This window comes from Buteo buteo, chromosome 19 (genome assembly GCF_964188355.1).
Source record: "Buteo buteo chromosome 19, bButBut1.hap1.1, whole genome shotgun sequence".
Lineage (NCBI taxonomy): Eukaryota > Metazoa > Chordata > Aves > Accipitriformes > Accipitridae > Buteo > Buteo buteo.
The window spans coordinates 12,604,714-12,626,525 of NC_134189.1; the positions used below are offsets into that span (position 1 = coordinate 12,604,714).

General features: G+C 42.0%; 2 protein-coding genes across 6 annotated transcripts in view; one reads left to right on the forward strand and one right to left on the reverse strand.

Annotated features, from left to right (window-relative positions):
• Nucleotides 1-1,708: 1,708 nt before the first annotated feature.
• On the reverse strand, nt 1,709-18,044 carry RAD52 (RAD52 homolog, DNA repair protein). Of its 4 annotated transcripts, none has more exons than XM_075051108.1 (12): nt 17,879-18,044; nt 11,627-11,715; nt 10,041-10,142; nt 9,351-9,444; nt 7,606-7,673; nt 7,227-7,345; nt 7,062-7,137; nt 3,922-4,118; nt 3,576-3,718; nt 2,831-2,911; nt 2,066-2,299; nt 1,709-1,785 (listed from the first exon to the last, which is right to left on the reverse strand). In XM_075051108.1, exons 2-12 carry the CDS (start codon nt 11,711-11,713, stop codon nt 1,727-1,729), a joined length of 1,260 nt encoding a protein of 419 aa, XP_074907209.1. In that variant the 5' UTR covers nt 11,714-11,715; nt 17,879-18,044; the 3' UTR covers nt 1,709-1,726. The 4 variants fall into 4 exon arrangements, with proteins under 4 accessions (XP_074907209.1, XP_074907208.1, XP_074907207.1 ...); XM_075051107.1 differs by lacking the exon at nt 17,879-18,044 and adding an exon at nt 17,259-17,413 and having other exon boundaries at nt 3,576-3,712; XM_075051106.1 differs by lacking the exon at nt 17,879-18,044 and having other exon boundaries at nt 3,576-3,712; nt 11,627-11,797.
• Nucleotides 18,045-18,281: 237 nt separating this feature from the next.
• ERC1 (ELKS/RAB6-interacting/CAST family member 1) overlaps nt 18,282-21,812 on the forward strand; it is a 299,516-nt gene continuing 295,985 nt past the window's right edge. The window contains exon 1 of one of the 2 annotated variants that reach the window (XM_075051104.1): nt 18,282-18,395. The gene's annotated coding sequence lies outside the window, so the exon portion shown is untranslated. Of the gene's footprint in view, nt 18,396-18,575; nt 18,594-21,812 lie in introns of those variants that run through there. The other variant, XM_075051105.1, reaches the window with a different exon arrangement.

Sequence of the window (21,812 nt, forward strand, 5' to 3'; positions counted from 1 at the left end):
CCAAGAGGCATATTGTGGCGATTTCTCTTGGACGAGGCATGGCTATGTTTGCACTGTTTCCAGAGAGTCAAGAAAGCTGATGCAGTTGTGTTTATATGAGACTTCTTTGTTGTAAAAGTTTAGAGCGGCTTTGAATACAGTAATTCTGAATGTCTGCACATTCCCTTCCTAACAGGTATCCGATTTCAACAGTGAGTGCATGACTCAAACATGTGGTATGTATTTCTTCCCTGAGCCGTTCTGAACGCAGCACTGAATTGGAGAGAAACTAGTATGGTGAAATGTGAAACTACAGTTAATTATAATTTGTCCTATCTTTCCATACTGAAGTCAATCCTTGTTCTTTGTCCTGGTGAGGAGGTAGGTGGATAGTAGAGGATCTTTTAAGGAAAAAAGGACCAATTAAGTGGTGAAGGTAAAGTATGAGGAACATGAATAAAGGCTGAATACTTCAAATGAAATGTATTTACATTTAGACAGCTTTAGGAGACTTGACCTGATAGAGCAGTGATGGCCAAGCACAGGAACAAGGTCCTGTTTCAAGTCTGACATTCATTTCAGGGTTGCACCAATAAAGAGTTTGTGTAAATGTTCCTGGTTGAGCTCTAACTTCCAGTCCTGCAGTATCATCCTCCTTGTCTCCAGCACTGCACTTCTGAAGAATACTACTGTTACCCAGTTTGAAATACTGCTTAAAAATCCTTCCATTGACCTTCTTACGGGAAGGAACAGCTGTTGCTTTGCTCTAACCTTTAAAACCCACTTGAAGTTTTCTGTATCCCATGCCAAAGCAAATACAAGGTTGTACAAACATGGTGGTAGTCTCTTTAGCATTCTATTTGTAACTAGTCAGAATGTGTTCACTTCTTCGAGCTTGTTAAACAGGAAACAAGTTGTAAGAGTTTGAAGAGTATAGAGGCACAAACAGCTACAAGTGTGGTTTGTTGTTCAAATGTCATGTTTATTTTTATATTGAAAAGGGTTGAAAGCTTATTTAAAAACAAAAGTTCAGCTCCCATTCATTTTACAAAGAGTCCAAGCAAATACTGTCTGAGATGCTACATGCAGCTCTGGCAGCAGTCCCAGTGCACTCCTGCCCCCGTGCTGCCCTCCTGGGCAGGCACGGCTCAATCTGCTGCTGCTGCTGCTGCTGCACGGGAACCTGACACAGCTAAGGAACAAGCTGAGGAGCAGCAATGGGCTCTGACCCTGTTTGTGCAGCCACGGGGCAAACGGCTGGGCTGCACATCAGGGGCAGATGCTGCCACAGCTTCACACCCTCAGCCTCACCAAATGGGTGACCACAGCTTGGGGGCTTTGTCACCTGACCATAACCCACCCTCTCCCCATTTTACTGAAAATCTCTTTTCTCTGTGCTGAAATGCAACACTGAGGGAGAAAAAAGCTATGAATTGCATCTCATTTCAAAAATTCATTCTGTTACCATTTCAGGCAAGTTACGTCTAGTGTCAGCTTGTGATAAAGCCACAAGTCTAGTGCTGCAGAAGCACAAATCATTGTTTTTCTTACAGAAAAAGGCATCTAAAACATGCAATAACCTAAAAGTACATTAAGTTCTTGGTGGCTGTATTAAACTCCTCTGTGTTGCTTCACCATAATATACAGGAAAATCCATTAATGCATTAGACTTCCTCACATAATTTGAATAGCCAACTGCAGTCTTCTGATGTAATCCGGTATGGGGGTAATGATACCACCAGGTGTCTTACGTAGGTTCTAGTCTCCTTTTTTTCAAGCTTTGACTTCTCCTGTGGGGGTTATGCTCTGCCAAACAGGGAGATACATAGTGAGAAATGGAAGTTTCTTAAAGCTTTTTTCTGCTTCTAAAAGTGCTCCTCAATTCTTTTTCTAGCTCTTCCTCGATAGGACAGTTGGGATGGAAAAACCAGATAGTTTTCCTAGCCCACTATCACAGCATCTGCAGCCAGGTCCAAGAAAAGAAGAAAAGTTTCTCCCACTCCAATTTACTAACCTAACAGTGCTGCTTTTACAGCTGAGAGCCATTGTTAAGATAGAACTCAGTCATTTTTTCGGTAGCACGTACCTGGGGTATGCTGGTTGGCACAGCTGCTGGTGCTCATGATTGTAGCAGATGGCTGCAGTGATGCAGTGGTAATGTGGTAATTCGTTCTGTGAGGTGTCCTGCTACGAGTAGTCATTTGATGACTTCCACGGGGTGTTTCAGGTGTCTGCTGTCCAGCTGATGGGTCTGCCATTTTATGGCCCATTATCATAAGATCAGTGGTCTCCAAGGAAATGTCCCAAAGTTCAGGATCATCTAGAAGGAATGAAAAGGTGATCAAACCAAAGATGACATTATTGTACTACAGGAATGACAGTAACTCCAGCACCAGCCCACTCTTTTCCTACGAGTGGTGGCCACTGTGAAAGTTAAACTGTAAAGCATCTTTTATGCCAGTGCACAGCAGGGAAATAGTACTACCCCTTGTGCTGTGGAGTTAAGCAATGTCCAGGCACTGTGGTGTAAATGTGACCCAAATAGCCACGGTTATGTTAAGAAAAGACACCCACTACCCCACCCCCTGCCAAATGTTCTGTTTCTATTCCTTCAGGAAAAGGGTTTACTTCATAGGTGTAACAACTCCACTGAAAAGCCTAAGTGTGAAACCCCTCATAGTGATGGACATAATTTCCCTGCCACTCAAGCAAAGTTTGTGTTGTTAAGATCAGACTCGTACTCACACTTGCATTATTGCAACTTCTTCAGAACTTTTACCTTTGTACTACTCTGAAGAGTTGATTTAAATGCTAGTGATTTAACACTCTTACTCATCACTTTTTGGCTGACCTGTAAAGAACTCCTCTTCCATTGCTAGCTCCTGTTGTATTGCTGCTGGAGTGCTGTGCTTTACAGGAGCATCGGATGTTGCTGGATGGAGGTAACGTAAGAAGAGATTAATACTAGAAATACAGAAGAACCCTTTTGTTCCTTAACAGAGCATAAGTCTGCAATGATAAGCAGCAGCTGCCACCAGGTACCCTGTTTTTTCCTAGAGCTGGTTATGTTTTGGTAGCAGTATGTGGAATGGTAAGATTCTGTACCTGATGATGGCTGACAAAAGCAACTGCACTACTTCAAAATGGTTGTTAGCCTGTGTACCCCATCCCCAAGTTCCTGCTCACCACACAGCTGTCCAGACTTCCCCATGAGTAAAGAGCAACATATTAGTAGCTAATGCAATGTCTATTTGCCTGCAACCACCTCAGTGAAGTGCTGCAGCCTCAGCTTGGGTGCAGCATGTTAATGGTACTGCTAAGAGCCACTGTGCTGCATGAAGCTTTAGGGTGGTTGGAAAGTTGCAGTTTTAATGATTCAGTTTCAGAGCTGACATTCCTGCCACTTTAAGAACATAGAGGGGGGAAAAGGTATGATAATACTCCTTCCTTTGGCCTCAAAAGTGTGTTGATAGTACAGTACAAAAGCAAATGAAACTGGTCAGGCTCCTGTATTGCGGGTAACACATGCCTCCCAGTAGCTAAAACTACTAACGCTAAAAGCGTTAAAACTGTCAATTTTTAATGCCAAGTCTTACCCTGTTTGCTGCTAGGAGTAACTACTGGAACCTGATGCTTTTTCTCCATCTGTTCCCGGAACTGCTGCTGTAGCTGCTTTTGTCGCAACTTCCGCTGGTAAGTGGCATCGCACTCAATAGCTAAGGAGTCTGTATTTCTGCCCCTCCCCCCAAATAAGCACAAAGTTAAACAGGATTTCAGCAATTACATTTTATGAAGAAAAAAAATGCATAAAGAAATAACAGCAAGGAAAATGCACCAAACGAGCATTTTATGGAATCTTCCAAATTGGGCTGTCTGTGTGTTTTAAAAGGTACAGTAACTTCTAATATAGCTTATGGAACAAATTTATAATAGCAGTCTCACCTGGAACTATTTGGCTGTTTCTGATCTACTGTCACTTCAGCAGCCTCTGTCTGACCAGGCTTACAATTAGATGCCATATCACAATGTTGTCTCCCTCCTGTGTTCTGCCTTTCCAAACAGCTATTGTATCTTGCTTTCTCTATTTCAGGCTCATAGTCCTGTCTTTTAGCTTTGACCAAATCTAACTCAGGGGGCATCTAGTAAAGGAAAACAGGAAAAGAGTCAGAAATTTCCTTCATCAAGTTAATGAAACATGCACAGGCTTTTTCTATACAGTACTGTTGAAAAATCTTTGTTCGTTTGCCCTAAGTGGAATAGCAATTTAGAAAACTGAAATGCATTTTCAGTTAGTTAATCATTGAATTCATGTGACTTTTTGTTAGTTTAATAGTTCAGTGCTTCAGGGCAGATAGCCCATGTCTTCCCGTAATGTGCTCTCTGCAAATGAGAACAGATGCAGGTGATCGATGCAGAATTCTGCAGCTTCTCAGTCTCACAGTTTTGGCAGTTCCATTTTCACGCTTGTATTAAAGCATGGCAAACCTTTACTCAGTTCTGCAATCATGAGGTCACTGAGGAAGGTACACCATTCTCTTTTTATTAAAGATGGGATGGTTTGGCTCTCTCATTTTACAAATTTGTGGTAATGCCACTAATAGGCAACGACCCTGGCAAAGCAGAGATCTGTGCCATCATTACTTGGCGAGGTGTCACTTTGGATCTGCTCCTACAGTCTAAGTTAGCTAGATAGAACCACCTCGTAGCTCTAGGCTGGCTAGCAGAGTTTGGTAGATCCTAGCAGGATGAAGGCAAGTTTACAATGAAACTCTGTGGATCAGTACTTGTAAAAGCCTTACTTTTTCCTCCATCAGCAAGGTAGGTTACTGCCTAGAAGCCTACTGCCCCCAACTGGTACAGATCAGGAACTAACAAGATTAAAGTTCGTTTCTGAGGTGCAAAATCCAGCCAGGACAACTTTAATACTGTGAAGACTGCTGTGTTAACATCACAGCATACTTATAAATCGTGACAGCTCTGAAACAACAGGGTTACAGTGTGGTTGTCACTGATGAAGATGTACGTCAAAATTTATTGTCTCTCTCTGGACCAAAGACCTCCAAAAGAGGCATTTCTCCATGGTGTTGGTTACCTCAGAAGGTTCACAGAGGGTAAAGCAACAGCACCTCTTCTCTTGCAAACTGAAACCTAAGGAGGTAAGGAGTCTGAAAAGCAAAGCAAGATGTAACGTGCCTTCTTATTGTTTGGGAAGGATAAGAACCATACTTATGGCAAGGAAAATAAGTGAAGTGTTCAGGTACATATCAGTTGTACGTGCTAATTCTTCATACGTTCAAGAGCCACAGTTTGCCAGTAGTATCACATCAGGTATTTAAAACAAATGAATTGGAGTGTAGATCTTCCTAATGTTATTTCTCATCCTCCAGCAGCCAAGTCCAGAACATCCTGCTCGCATAATTCCGTTGCAAAATTCAGGTACCAACACATTATTGAAGTAAAGCAGAAGACATTTGCAGGGCCATTTGTACACTCCTCATGCAGCAAAACACAACAGTGTTACCTGTTTTGCTGTTCTGGGGTAAAACTTTGAAGCAACTGGCAACAGCTAGAAGTTGTCCAGTCTAAAAAGGTTCGTTCATCCTTTCTATCATAGATGCATCTAGTAGTTTGCAGTGTTCTTTTGGGAAGGATCCAAATTGGTTCACTGAAAGTTGAAACCACCTTTAGAAATTACCTTTGCTTGAGACCTCAGTATAAAAACACTGGTACAGAATAATTACTTGTTAACTATTCTAACAAGAACAATGAGAGGTGAAATACAGGTACACTGTAAATTTTGTTACAAGGACCATGCTGAGTATATTTTCTGTCTAGCTGTGATGTGCATTAGGGCCTAGTAGAGTTTGAATACTAGTTAGTAAAAGGACAAAGCAACTATCAATGCATGTATTGATATTGCTACTGTATGGATTTTGCTTAAAACTAAGTGAAAGTTCCAACTACAGCAAGCAGCTTTGGTATGTGACCCACCTGGTATTGTTTCTAGGATATCCTGGGTTATACATATTAAAAACTTTATTTGAAGGAGGAAGGCTTTCTCACAGAAGAACTTCCTATTTTCTGCCAGAGCTCCCTAAAGTCTAAACGTTCCTTTTTCTTGCTGCCCACTAGCTAACATATAGGCTGTCCACTTGAGAGACTTCAGCACTAAACGAAATAGCCCCAATTTTGTAGGAATGCACGGAGAAGCTGTACCTGATTTAGGGTAGGTTATGCAGATAATAGATATGCTGTCTGCCTACTCCTCTGCCCTGGCCGCAGCCTCTAGTTTTATGACTTAATACAGCAATTTCCCATCCTTTTTTTTTTTTTTTTTTTTTAATTCCTGAAAAAATCCAGTAATGAAAGGAATATGACAAGTAAGTTTGGTTTTTAAAATTCATAACAGTAAACTGGATTGTGCAACCACTGACAATGAGAACAAACTGAGAGATGTGTTCTGGTTTTTGCCTTATACAGGGCAAAAACATACAGTAAAGAAACACGCACACGGCCTTGACAGATTCTATTCTCCCAAGGACTTCCATTTCATTTATGTAAGGAATATATACCTTGAAACTGGTATCATTGCTGATACACATTTAAAGCAGAAGTGGCTATATGAGAGCAATGAACTGAGTTGCTGCAACTGACAGCGTAAACAGCCTTAAGAACTGCAGCACATGGAGAAAATGGCACCTAGAAAGAGCTAGTTTAAACAGTTCAGTATTTCCTGTGGTAACATTTAACCTGCTATGAACATAGATGTATGCATTACTGGCACTGAACAGAGAGACTTAGACAACATGGCCATATCCTTGGGTAGGATACTATGGTTTCTTCACCATAGTAATCTTGCCTCCTGCAAATAGTCAAAATTTAGAGTAGTTGTGGTAAAATGTCAGGGAAGAACTCTGTAACAAACAGTTCACACAAACTAGCAGGCAAAGGCCATTGGTCTCACAGCTGGCAACATTCAGGGATGAGATGCATTGATATTATTATTCGTAATCTTTTTAATATGAAGGACCAGGAGCCGCAGACATCTTGCAGTCCCTGCTCTAACAGCCCATGTACTGCACCTGACGTGGAAGCTTATTCACGGCTCGTAGGTAGTCTTTGTCTAAGATGCAGTTCCCAAGAGCATTCCCAAAGCACCTGAGAAACAAGAGAGCTCACTGTGACTGAAAATAACACTTAATTCTCACTTAACTTCTGAAAATATACAAGTACTGATCTTTACTTACTTGAGTGCTCGCTTCAGTCCATCTGTTACTGCCTCCTTTCTTGCCTTTTCTAGGGACAAGGCCTTAGACTTTAGGCCTTCACTGACTCCATACCCCACATCTTCATGGTATGACCCATCCTGCAGTAAAATTTAAAAAATACTAAGTATAAGGGAACTTCTGCACATACAGCATTTCTTTTTAGATGCTGTGCTTTCCTAAGCCTGATTACTCACTCTTAGCTGGTTGTTCTATAGCAAGGTCAATGTTTTGGACATCACTATGTTCTCTGGTGTAGTAGAGTACTCAAGAACCACAGTCTGACCTGTGCCTGAACTTTCATTCACAGCTTTAGACAATTGCTCAACTACAGACAGAGCAAACAAAAAAATCCACTTACCTTAAGCTGAACTTTCACAAATGCACAGACCCCCACATAGAACCTGCCATTGTTGAGGTCAACAAAATCTGGGGGAGGGAAAAGTAACATCCTAAATAATACAAAAGACTTCTGATCTACATTTAGATCTTATTTTGTCCTTTGAGGGCATTCATAAACCTGTAGCATACTTGCTGAATGTGCCCAAGATACTGTATCATCTTCTATAAAATGGAGCATGACTTACAAAATAATAACTGTAGTTTGAGAATGCTGACTTGCATATATCCTCTGGGCATGTTACGTGATACTTTCTAGTTATTAGTGGCTAGACCTGCCAAACACTCACACCCTGCTACTACATGTATAAACTTAGAAAGAAGGAAGAGTTGTAAATGTTACTTCTCATTCAGCTACATATCCCAAATGTTCAAAACATAACAATTTTTTCAGCTGGAAGGAAAGATTTAAAGTATCAATTTATAAAAACAGCAATGGAAAAGAAACTGTTGTCTACAGAAGTAATTTCTTTCCTATTATATAGTATAAGTCTCCAGTTTGTGAAATTTTGTACAAGGTTTTCTCCCAGACAAGACTGCCTGAAGAGCTTAACAGGTTGCAATACAACTCTCAGTCCAGAATCTCTATCTAGCTTATTTTACACCAAAAGCAATGCTGTATGATATACATAGGGCACTCTAGTTAGCAGTCTTGCAAGTCCGATACAAACATGACATATGTCTGAGATGAAATGCTTTGAAGTTCAAGTAACTGTACTCTGGGATCCAAAAGTTCTTCTGTACTCATCTGGTCTATTTGTTTAATTGTTCTGTAAACCTGCTGGAGGTGCAAGCCCTTTTTCTACCCAGGAATTTTAAACCAAACATAACAGAATCCTCTGTCTCTGAATTTCTAAGGAATGACTTGTTATGGTATTATTTGAAAAAGATAGAAGTTTGAAGGATGTCAGTCCTTTCTTGACTAAAAGGGGGAAAAAAAAAGTGGTACGGAATAGATGGTAAGCAATGAATTAACTTGTTTTATGTCTAGAATCTACCAGCCTGAGGTAAGAAAAGATTTCTGAAGGCAGGGTGGGGTGAAAGGATGTACATTTAAGCAGATTTGTTGAGCTACTTCAACAATCAGTCTTCAGTCTAAGCATAGCAGATCTGCAAACACAGACAATACTCCTCTGGTAGAAACTATTTCAGCTATCAAGATGGAAGAAGCTTAAGCTTTGAGATCACCTGAATACCATTTTCTAGAAGAATAACTTTTTCTAAAGCTTTCTACTGTAAAAAACCTCAGAACCAGCTATCGGGTAGCAGAGGAATCTGCAGAAAAAGATGGGTCCCTAAAGATTAGGAGAATATTAACTAAGAATATAAAAATTACAGGTGAGTATGAAAGTTGTCTCAGGGCTGCTGGGTGTTAAATAGTTTAATTGTAATTACTCTTGACTAAGTGTTCCCATAGAAATCAGAAAACTTGATTAGAATAGCTCAAGAATAATCATAAACACACTTAGAATAATGACTATGATATACTCCAGTGCAAGATCTAAAAAGAAAACAGAAGCTCCATTATTATTCAATTTCTCTCATTCTTACCAACTGCTAAGACACCTGGAAATTCCACATGCCTCTCCCCAGGTTCTTTGAAGTGATCAGGTTCTAGGATAGATACCCTGGTCCTTATCTGAGAGACTTTTCCTTCAGGACCTCACAGTGAAACAAAAGGAAAGACTACCCTCAAGAGATACTTACCAACGTTCTGCTGAGTGACTGAATGAGCCCAGCCATTGAAGCCAAACATCTCATTGGCCAGACTGATTACCCTGTGACCCTCAATGTAACAGACCTGAAAAGAAAAGCATATATATATATATTTATATAAAAAAATATATAAAAATACATACACATGTGCACACATCTATACATGCTTTATTTTAAAGAGGGATTACACACATCATCTTACACTGGGGAAACCTAGCTAAGTTCAAGGTTCAGATAACGTGAATAAAAGGATGATAGTGCAGCTTTAGGTTTGCCTTCTTCCAGCACCTATGATGGGGGGTTAATATGACAACTAATATGACTTAATCAATGGAAGGCAGAGCTAGCGGGCACTAAAGAGGGCAGCCAATGTTATGTAATGCTTCATATAGTCCAGTTCTGCGAAAAAATAAGAAAAACATCTCAATGTTCCACAAATAGATAAATATTGCCTTGTAAAAGAGGAAGCACTGAAAAGTTAAGTCTTTTTTTAAAGTGTAAAAGGAGCCTGTGGCTCAGTAAAAGCCACAGTTTATGCTATGCTGACTTTGCTTCCATATCTGCATATTAAACTACTAGTGGGAAATTAAATTCCAAAAAAATCAGGATTATTGTAATTTTTTTTACGCTAGTATTCCTGGAGAAAACTGAGTTGAAACTTCTATGCATGTTTGTTCATACCTTTTGTCCTCCTCCAGCTTGCCGACTGCTGATATATTCTGGACCCAGTCTCTGACGAAGAGCATGCTGGATAGCTTGATATTCACTTGCTGTGTATTGATACTTGACAAAAACAAGGTAAGACAAATCTTCTCACTCTCCCTATTTAGCTCCATCTCTTCTCCTAATATCACTATTTTACCTCATTTTTCCACGTACAGTCCTTCCAAAAGGTGTATGATCCATTTTTAGAATCAGGATATAACAGATGAGGAAAGACCTCAGTGTGTGTGTGTGCATTACATTTGTGCATTATATTCTTTTTTTCTCTTACTCTTAAAGTATATGTATACAAGCATTAATTATTGAGCTGTAGCAATTATTTTTTATTTCTCAGAACCATTGCTTTTGCATTAGAAAAACTGAGATAAGCCAGGCCTATTAGTATCCTATTGAAATCTTAATGTAGTCATAATCCTAGTCAAGGTTGCCAGAACACACATACAAGCTTATATTTTACTTCTCAAAAATAAAACATAGTATCACTGTGACCAACAAGAAAAGTGTATGTAAAAACTTCAACAAAACCAAAGTTTAACTTTACCACCATATGCCATTAGGGCAGGGAGGACAGCCGCTCAGGCAAGCAGTCAAAATAGGAATTTCTTGAGGAGTGTTCAGCAAATTCCCCTCATGCAGGGAAGGTCCTTTGGATAACTCCAACATCACTGGTATCATTGGATAACACCAGCATCACTGAAAGCCTAAAGTGTTGTAACTTTTGCTCTCTGTCTTAGTAGAAACACAATTTACAATTTGTAAAGGCTAGAGAAGCCTAAATGCACGTTTAAGAATTCAAGCACTAAAAAGCTTGTGTTGCTATGCTCTGATGTGGGACAGAACGGAGATCTTGCCACCTAAATCATAAGTATTGCATATGCGTGTATTGGCTGCCCTATCATTCAGCAGAACCCAGAATTCAATAGAGTGTGTGCCATGTAAGTTCCAACGCCTGCCAAACTTCTCCAATTTGTATTTGGTTCTATTTAAACTTAAAGGAATAACTTTGTCTCTTTCTGACACTAGAATGCAAGCCTGTAACCAAAAGGCATAAGGAAAAAGGGAGAGTGCACATGCCTATGCCATATTCAGGAACTATGTAAAAATGCCTATCATGGAGAAGAGAATTCACCACCAAAAGGTCTGTTCAGTCCAGATATGGTTTTCTTTTTTCCAAATTATTTTAACTTTTTTTTAAATTATTTTTTAATAGCTGAAAGTAGTTGACTTTTCTGAACCGGTACTGAGAATGTGTGCAAGCATGATCCAGGCCATCTGGGAATAAGAGAGAATAAAATGAGCCCTATTTTTAAGGAACAAAATTAAAAACCTTTTGTGAAGAATCCAGAGCAATTTATTGTAACTCCAGGTATGCCAAGGCTATCTTGGAGGAAAACACAACGTACAATTAGGTATAGCATAGCTAGGGTAATGGATATGACTCCAACCTTACTGTATCCAACTTTAAAATGAGTAAATACACAGAGCAGATTTCCAGAAGCGTAAGCATAAAACTGCTGGTTTCCTCTCAGGCAAAAGGAACTGACCTGTCCGAAGCAAGCAACCGAATTGCTAGTGCTGGAACTATTGCTGCTGATGTAGCTTTCACTGTCTTTCCCTTGACTTTCAGGCATCCCTAAAGATAAGAGGAAAATATAAACACTGAAAATAACAGAACAGTCTGTATGAAGACATGCCAAAAAGCTGTTGAAGTCCATTGCCCAGTGAGTGTAACATTATTCTGTAATAGAGGGTTTGGACATTACAGTAGTATTATATTTCTCACTCCGTGGAACTGCTGCAGCCCCAGTTGGAAATTTGTTTTCTGATGTTGTTTCAGAACAGTCAAAACTTTTCTTCTTAAATATGTTATACTACGTAGGCAGAAATGGCTAGTTTCATCCTAGAAGCAGAGGCACTGTTCTGGTCTTCCATCCATAAAACCAGTAAGGGTGAGCCTAAATTAAATTACATGACAACAGTGAAACAATTATTTTGTTTAACAAACAAATAAATTATTCTTGCTAGAAAAAAAAAAAATTCAACAGCATCTGGATTGTGCATAAGACCAGAGACTAGAACAAAAAATGAATAATGTCTCGAGCCCTTATTCTGAATATTACACTGGTAACAAATGATATTCCCCCCCCCTTGCTTTAGGTAAATGTTGATGCATTGTACCATTCTAGGTAAGGAAAAACAAAATAATTCCCTCTTTCAGATTCTTCAGTACTGTCTTTCAATATCCATTAATACTGAGACTCTGACAAAAAGCAGAGGCAACTTTTTAAAATTTTACTCATCTATACCCTGACTTGTCAGTCTTTATTTTAGATTATTATTTCGACTGTAATCATACTGTCTTGTGTTATGATGGTATCATATAAACTATGCAGAGTTGAAAAACATACAGAACCTGTAAGAATTTTAATAAGTTGTACCAATAATTCAGTAGATGGCACCCTTTTCCAAGCCAGTAAGTATCCAACAACTACCCAGTAGTGCATTACCATTCCACCCTGCTGCTGGAAAAGTGTCTTGCTGAGACCTTATACAACAGGCGTGCAAAGGAGGTGCAGCAGCACTTCTATGTAAGCCCATAGAGGCAATCTGTTATTGTATTGGCACAAATACTGAGTACAACTGGTAGTCTATCACTAAGACTTTTGTATGCAACACAAATATAAGACAAATCAATATACATACAAGACAGCTGGACATGTCAAAACAGTTTGAGAAAGTCTAAAATCCTCAGTAGATACCATTATTTGACAGTCAGTCAGAACCTGGGTAGTATTATGCTTTGCTAATATACTCCAGGTTCAGCACTTTTTAAAACAAGTTGTTTTTCTAGTCCCTAAACAAGGAAGCCAAAGTTTACTGAGAACTTGTGAAGCAATTTTCAGAAAAAGGATACTAGTCGTTTCCTTGGCAAATACAAGCACTGGTAATTATACCAGGTGAAGCTAAAATTCTCCTTAATTTTGGTTGGCTATAATTATTCATCTTTGGCCCAAAAGTTGTATAATTGTACAGTGTTTAAACATTTGAATGTGTTTCAATCAAAAGTTAGCTGCAATTTGTGGTAAATACATTTGGTTTTGGAAGAGAACAAATAGAAATTAATATTACCAGGAGAAACACTTGTGATTTAAGCAGGCTATTTCCCCTGTTAAACAAAGAGTTCATTGCATTGTGAGGGAGACAATTAAAAAAATAGTATGCGTGGGGAGTGGCAGAGGGAATCAAAGTTTGAATGATACTCTTCTTTTTTCTCTCCAATCTAAGCAGCCTAAATCAGATCTTAATCATTATAAACCCCTTGGGAAAAAACAATGAACGAAATGTGTGCATTTGCCTACATAACCCTATTACCAGTTTGCCACAAATCTTTCTGCACAGTAGGTGGGTGGCATTTTGAAGCAAAATTGCTTTAACTGAAACCAGTATTAAGTCCTTTAATTTTTTATATGGTGTGCACCATTATCAGTCTAAATTCTCTAAAGAGATACAGCTTTAATGAATCTCTGAATAAGATACGGGAATTGATTCTGAATGAGAATGAGGAAGTACAGAATTCTGCTGAAAACAGCTTCACATCATATGGTTTTAATCCAACAGATCAGATGCTGCTAGAGAATACTAGCAATATACTTCTTTGCAATAAACAGTTTAAAAAATGTGAGTGGCTTGTATTCAAATTATGTATTATTCTACAGAAGGAGACAGATGATGCCAGTTTAGTTGCAGGCTTTGCCTGTAGGAACAGTTTGCTTAAGCTGTGAGCCTTGTTTAAACCAAACATTCTATTAGAGCAATGCGGTGGTGGGGTTTTTTTCAGTCAGTGAAGTGCAGCACAGCAAAGCCCTATGTCTCAAAGCAATTGTCAGAGCGTTTCAAAGTGACAGAACTTCAATTTCAAAATTATTAGAGTAGAAGTTTGGAAGAGAGAAAAGTTAATTCTGCAAATGGAGTTATAAATCTACCCCAATACCAGAGCCAGGAGCTAGGGAAGGCAAGGCACTTCCATTCCTCTGCAGAATATTGTTTCCTCACTCCCTACCCCCTCCCCACAACGTTTTTATCTGCATGAAACATTGATACCGAAGTAGGTAATGAGCTATTGACTAGAGTACAAAAGAGCCTCAAACACCCACCAGGGCCAGGACAGTGCTAGGAGACTGCCCGACTCATAAACCAGTGTTAAAAAAGCGCTGTATTTTCAAACCACCATTAAATAATAAAAATTAAAGTTCAAATATACTTGCTCTGCATGCAGGATGATAGAAGCAGTTTATCATCAGCTTAAAGACGCCTAGGAATTATAATTTATTACCTCTGTGACTGTGACCATTATTTATTATTTACAGGGAATTATTGTCAGTTTAGCTGGTAATGTTCTCAGAAAGTTTTATCACTGAGAAAAAGCACACACAAGACTACAGGTGTCATACTGTGCTCCAAAACATTACCTTGATAACCTAGAACAGGCAAAGAATCTGAACAGCTTTTAATACTAACATATTTTTATCTTGTTTTTTTAAAAAAGTCAATAATACAAAAGCTTAAAATTTGAACAAATTAGGTACACAATCAGAAAAATTGCTGTTCTGGGAAACTGGGTATGAAATACTAATTTTCAACAGCACTCTAGAAGCAGGTATTTATTTGTATGGTGGTACTGAACTGAGCAGCTGCTGAAAAAAATCTGGGAGTGTACACAAATTTCCCAAGTAGGAAATAAACCCATCCTCTAGAATAGATAATCCTGAATTTAGTCTGTTCAAGTACAACTACTACTGTGGGTTACGGCAGCAACACCTTCAACTTTCATGATAGTGTGCACGTAACTTCTAATTTTCTAAATGAACACATCCTCACACACCTGTCTACGCTACTGACCATTACTCCAAAAAGAAATTTTGGTCCTTTCTCCTGTCAGTTTCCCTCTGTCTTGACAAACTCTGTTTCTGTGCCTTAATCCTGTGCTAGGAGTGTCAATTCCCAGTTCTCTTCACATGTAAGGTAGAAGCAGGCAGTTTTGCATCACTTTAAAATAGTTTGCATACCATGAATTGAAGTACTACAACTTGTGAAACCCTCAGCTAGAACATGGCTGTTTCAAGAAATTAATTGTGGCATCACACAATCTGTAAGATACAACTTTAACACACTGTGCACTTTTATAGAGCTTTTTATTCAACCTCATCCTTCTCTATATGGTAAGTTTCCTTCACACTGAAGCTTTAGTTTGCTGAGCAAAAATCTTTAACATTCTTTCAATAAATGCAATTCTACTGAGCCCACCAAGAGCAAACAGCTATGCACGTAGCCAGTGAGTGATTTAGCAAGCACTAAAGATAATGCCACATATTTAACCTAAGGTTCGTATTGCTCTAACACAAAAAACTTTAAAAATTGTGTATTTCTGTGGAATAGAATTCCACACTCTCTTCTGAAAATTCCAAACTGTAAGTTGATTAACCTGTTATGCAAAGGTTGCTTTACCAACACTGAGCTGAGGTATATATCTTTTAGGTGTAAGATGTTCCTAATCAAAACAGGCCTGTGCTATACCAGTTTAGAGTGGAAAACAGATTATGTAACTGCTGTGGGAAAACTGCATACAATGTAACTCTTCAGTTTTTACTTCTGATAATATCTCTAGGCAAACAACCTTGATGCCTTGAGAAAAGTGAGGTAATCTTCTGTTAACTTCAATGGAAGAAAAAGATATTCAGTGTTTTATAGGTTAAACAACGAAATGCACAGGGAAGTCATGAGACTGGATGTCTATTGTAGAATAAAGGTGGTCTCTGATGCTTGCCAATCCCATATCAGAATGGATGGATTCAGGCCACATTCTGCAGTAAAACTACCCCAAGCAAGAGAATAAAAAGGTATAATGTAGAAAGTTTGAGCTATCCGCAGTAGTTTAAATATATTTGTTTTCAAGGCATATAAATACCAGTATATACCAATTTCTCCTCAGTTACAGCACGTTTCAGATTTGACATACCTTCAAACAGTCCCACTTATTTCTGTGGAATCTATGTATGTAGCTCCAAACCCAAAATTTAACTCTTAGATTTATCAGGCAGTACTATGTTTACTTTTGGTATGTCTAGGATGATGATACCCTCCTGGCACAAAGCAGAGAACACTAATTCTGGTTACACTTTTTACTGATTAACATTTTAATGAGTATAATGTAATATTCTTTCTTCCTTATCTTTATACAATCTTTTCCAACCTAAATGATTCTATGATTCTGGAGACCAGACCTGACAGAAATATTACTCAAATATTGTAAATTATTTATGTGGGTACTTCTTTCTAAAAGCCTGTCAGATTGATTTATAACCACATCATTTATATATAAGCCACTTTAGTCATAGCAAGGAAAAGAGAGCAGGCTTTTTAACTCAAGAGTAATGGTTTGGGACTTAAAGGGAAAAGCAGCCTGTCCAACTGTAACTGTAGAAAGCCTATAGTTTTGCCAAATGCAATTACTAGACGAGGAATTAATCCAGGCTGGAATCTAAAACATCTGAACTCTGTAAGAGCTGTGGGAGATCTGTCAAACTGCAGATCATAATAAACATTGCGATTACAGGCACAGATGACACTTCTGGCAGCAAGGCCATATTAAGCTGACAGGCTAATTAAGTTACCCTGAAAAATCTCAACCTCTCTATTTTTCCCCAGGTTGACACTGTTTATTTTTAAATGGAAAATCATTTACATTTGAAATTGACAAAATACTTCAGGTATGGGCAAGCCTATATCTATTTTCATCCTTCTGCTTTCTTAGCAATGTAAAGTATCCCTTTTGGGGGATACTTTAGGCTTGACAGAAGGGCTTGTATATTATAGCATGCACTTACCTGCACTATATTATTCTTCAGAAAGTAATTTGAAATGGATTCTGTGCTTCTACAGTTGAAAAGGAAGTTCAGGTTATTGGGACCTCAATATATGTCAGCTATCATAATTGTGAGAGGTCTGAATTACCGTATTTTTTGCAACAAGATATTCATTTAAATAGTGATCAATATGTCAATAACTGGGTCGTTCCTTGTGTAGTCTTACAGATCTATCCAATTTACTATAACCTCTCACTTCAGCGTCCCCTGGGAATAACGGCTAAGGCAGTCAATGTTGGTTTTGGCTACTTACACCTCGAAATCACAAAAAATCGAACTAGAAAGACTCCTGAGCAGGTCATTTGCTCTATCTGCCTGGATGAAGGCAGGGCTTGGTTGCAGCAGGCTGGAAGTCTTCTAAGTTAGAAGCAGCCTTTATCAGGGAAACCGAGTTTGCCCACGGTAAGAGTGCCTAGGCAGCAGCGGGGCTGAGCGTACCAGCTTTAGCGTTGCCTTTGAGGGAAACCCACGTTTTTTACCCGAGGAGAGTCGCGCTGCCTCCCGCGGCCCCAGCCCCTTCGCGCTCGTTCAGGCGGGGCTCCCAACGGCGACTCGCCGCAGCTCCGCGGCCAAGGGGACCTCGAGCCTCGCCGCCGACAGGCTGGGGGACCGGACCGGACGGGACCGGCAGGAGCCCCGCCGCCGTCCCGGCGAGCCCCGCCTGGGGAGGCGCCGCCAACGGCTTCCCCGGGCGCGCGGGCCCCTGAGGAAGCACCCGCCCGCCGCGCGCCCTTCGCCCACCATGGGGTGGGCCTGTCCGCGGGAGGGGCCGGCTCTGCGCCCGGCCGCGGCCCCGCCGCCACCAGGGGAGGGGAAAGGAGAGGAGAGGAGCGTTTCCCGCCCAGCCGGCCCCGCGGCGGTGGGCCGCAGTACCTGGGCCGAGGGGGGGGGGGGGTGGTCTCCGTCCTCCAGCGGCGGTTCGCAGTTCCCGCCCGGGGAGGAGGAGGCGAAAGGCGGGAGGGAGACGGCCGGAGCGGCCGCTACGGCGCGGGAGAGGAGTCAAAACGCCTACGGCCGCGCTAGGCGGTGACGCAGCGCCGGGGCTGCCGAAGGCCACGCCCGCGCTGGCGGAGACGGGGGCGGGGCCCGGAGCAGCCCGCCCCCGGGGTGGGGGAAGAGGGAAACCCGGCTCGCGAGCGCGCGCCCTGGGCGCGCGGCCGTCGAAAGGCGGGGCTGCAGGGCGCTCGCGTTTCGGCGGCGGGAGTAGGGGCGGGGCTTGTGCGTCTCGCGCCGGGGGGCGCGGGAGGGAGGGAGGGAGGGAGCGGCGGAGCTCGCGCGCGAGGGGCGGAGGAGGCGGAGAGCGGCGGGCGCGTGAGCCGACCTCCCCGGGGGCGCCGCCGCCGCCCGCTCCCGCCGCCGCGCACCCCCCTCCCCGCGGGCTGACAGGCAGGTGAGGGGGCCTCGCTGGGTTGCGGGGGGTCGGGGGGCGGTTAACGCTTCTTACCGGCCGCTGGGGGGAGCCAGGGGCGGGGCGGGGCCTGCGGGAGCCGGTAGCTGCGGGCGGTCGCCGGGCTGGGCAGGGGCTGCGGCGGCGGCGGGGCAGGGGGTAGGCGGCGGCGGGGCCTGTCGCCGGGGAGGTGCCGCTCAGGTGGGTCCGGGTCCGGCGGCGGCTCCCCCGAGGGCTGCGTGGCCTGTCGGTCGGCCGGCCGGAGAGAGGGGGCGCCCGGGCGCGGCCGGGGGGAGGCGGCCGGGGAGAGGGGGGTGCGGGGCCTCGCCCCTGCCGGGCCCCGCGCACGCTGTCACCGCCCGGGGGCTGGGCGGCGGCGGCCCGGCCCCGGCCCCGGCCCCGGCCCCGGCTCCGGCCGGCCCGCGGGGACGGCCACATCACCCTGCCCGCCGGCGGCAGGCGAGCGGGCCCGCGTCCTGCCGGGCATTGCTGGTGGTGGTGGAGGTGGTGGTGGTGGTGCGGGGCGGGCTGCTGTGCGCCGGGTGGGGTCTGGTTTTGCCTCGTACAGTAAGTCCGTCGTGCTCTTCCCATGCGCGTTCCGAATCGTGTTTTTCCGCCCCTATTTTCTCAGTCCGTCCTTGGGAAGCGCACGCTTTTGTTGTCTTAAGTCGCATCATCTGAGGTAATGGTGACCGGTGTCTTCTACCTAGACCTTGCGGCGTTGGTGCATTTTTTATTTTTTCCCCTGTGAGTGCTGAACAGTCGCGTTTCATTTATTTTTATTACATCCACTACAAAGTAAGCGCCAGCTGACACGATGCTTTGTTTCTGAATCTGCTGCCATCCCTAAGCATGTGTCAGGAATTGCTGTCTTTTCCACATCTGTCTCGTTTGTAACGTGGACTACAAATCTTAGTTATGTAGGATACGATTTATTTTATATGGAATGTTGCATGCATGCTGGAAGTTCACATTATGGTTCATGCTGACATCCTGTGAAATGGTTTAAAATTAAACCCCAGTGGAAATGGGAGAGATTAGGAGATATGAAGAAAAGACTTAAAGAGACACCTCTGGAGGTGGTGGTGAGGGAAAGCAGTACGGAAGCCAAGAGAGTGAAAGCAAATGGGTAGAAATAGAATTGGTTTGAAGAACAATGTATGTTTAACACTTTATCCAAGCTCATTTGGGGGGCACGTTCATGACCGCAGGATGGTTGTTGCTGGATAATATGTTACCTCAAATCCAACAGGTTGTAACCAAAAAAAGTTGTCTGGTTTGACTGAAAGGTTGTCATTTTTAAGCAACTCAGCTAGGAGCGGTAACCTCCGCCAGCTGCCTGCCCTCCTTTTTTCCCAGAGGTTACTGCATCTATAGCAGTAGGTGGCTGAACATACAACTCCTGAGCTACTGTGATCCACAGCCTGTATTTTGTGTTGAAAACTGCAGCAGCTCAGATGTGTGCCCCAATTCAGGGTCACTTATGAGTCAGCACCCTTACAGCCATATCAAATAAGATGGAAAGAGAAAAATCACTACTGTGCCCGTGCTAGTATGAGCAGAGTTGGTAGTACATTAACTTATTTTTTTCAGTAATGAAATATTTGGACTAAACCAGTAGTTATTAAATAACTGAGGCAGCTGTACTGAATGTAGTTCAATTCCAGAGGCATAGTTCAGAACTTTATCCCAGAACAGCAGTTCCCTGAATAGTCAAGTATTTGACTTTACTATATCATCCAGAAATTTGGAATTGTCTGAATCTACTAAGCTGCAAGAGGGGCTGCAGCTAGAAAAAGCTTGGGATCTGCTGGGTAAAACATGAGTTTGTCATAATGTTTGATATAACTTGAACTTTCTCCATGTTTTCTGGGAAACCAATTTAGCTGTAATCAAACCACTGTAAGGATGTTAGCAGGTTTTCTTCAGTTTAGGTTTCTGTTATTTGGGCTGTATTAAAGCATCGTGTTTTTCATAAGTCTTAGCATTGTTTCTTTGATCCTGTCACAAGCTTTTATGAGATTCTGTTTGCATAACTTTTCATCTCTAACATCTGGCTAATGGCCTGACTGGCAAAAAAGCAGGTTTGGTATTTACATGGCCTGTACCTTTTTATTGAATTGCAAATCTTGGTCATGAAAGAAAGGTAGGATTTTTTTTTTCTGAATCTGCCACTTTCTCAGTTTCTGGTAGCGGTTATCTGTGTTGCTGTATGAATAGAAGTACTTCACCATGCTATTGTAACCAGTGTGCGAGTTCTTTGCTAGTATTCCTTATTTTGTGAAGCAGGATACTCTTCCATTGTTACCCCTCCTCCCCTCACCCTTCACTGTTTTCAAGCCGATTCCCCCCAAAGCCTCTCTTGTGTGAGAGGTTTGTTACAACACTTACCTGGCGAAGCCACTTGAAAATTGTAGTATGTTTAGAAGGTCTGGCTTGTTTTATGCAAGTGTGGTACGCTCAGAAATGTATGGTACCCTCAGAAATGTATGGATGGATGCATGCATGCATGCAGCTTTTTAAATAATCAGACCGATTGCTAGAATTAAGAAACAATAATATGTCTTCTTGAACCTTGCTGGCTACTCTGCTGTAAGAACACTCTGGGTGATGAGGATGCTATGAATTAGTCCCTGTTTAAGCCAAGAGTTTAACTGTGGCATGCAGTGGGCTGCCTTATGGCAGTGGTAGAGCATGAGATCCTAGAAAATCCAATGCTGATTTAGAAAAAGTGATGTTTTCTAGTATGTGGGTTGTGTCAATATCGTTAATGTAATTTTGTTGTCAGGGCGAGATTATGATGGAAATCCTGTAGAAGGAGCGTGCTTTGCTTCACATAGTGATGTTGCCCATGGTGACTTTAGGCTGGCTGTCTACATGGATTCAGTAGTGCTTCTAGGTACTTCTGGGCTTTTGAAATATCTTTACCACTTTTAGCATTGTGTTTCCACTGTTGGGAGGTTGGTTGCGTGCCACCTGGGGGGAAAAGAGAAACAACTGTGCATACAAACACGGTATTTACTGACTGTATACTCTAAAAATCAGACTATAAACTCTTTAGCCATGCAATGACAGAAAATTAATGTCCACAGGTCTTCAGTCCCCTAAGCAATTAGAAGAAATGAGAGTTATTTTAATCAGTTCATCACTAGGAAGTTTATGTGCATGTTCTGACTCCTGTTGCTTTTTGTGTTTTGGGCTTTTTGAAAAAGGAAAAAGACACATGATAATTTTTCCTGTGTATTTCCTACCTGCTTTAAATTTAGAGACTTCTAGTCAGCTCCCATTCATTGCACAAAACAAATCCTGTTGCACCTTCCTAGCCTGCCTACACATGTCAGTGTTAAGAACGTAGGACAGGGAGGGACCACATGGGTCATTGGGTCCAATCCCAGTAAATCCAGGCAGGAACCAGGAATT

Excerpts from the sequence above, each read along its gene's own strand:
- RAD52 (XM_075051106.1), bottom strand. The coding sequence starts at position 11,797 with ATGGACTTCAACAGCTTTTTGGCATGTCTTCATACAGACTGTTCTGTT. Across the intron at positions 10,143-11,626 it reads CGGTTGCTTGCTTCGGACAG|TATCAATACACAGCAAGTGA; the intron begins GTCAGTTCCTTT and ends GTTTTTGTCAAG. Across the intron at positions 7,138-7,226 it reads GGACTGAAGCGAGCACTCAA|GTGCTTTGGGAATGCTCTTG; the intron begins GTAAGTAAAGAT and ends CTTGTTTCTCAG.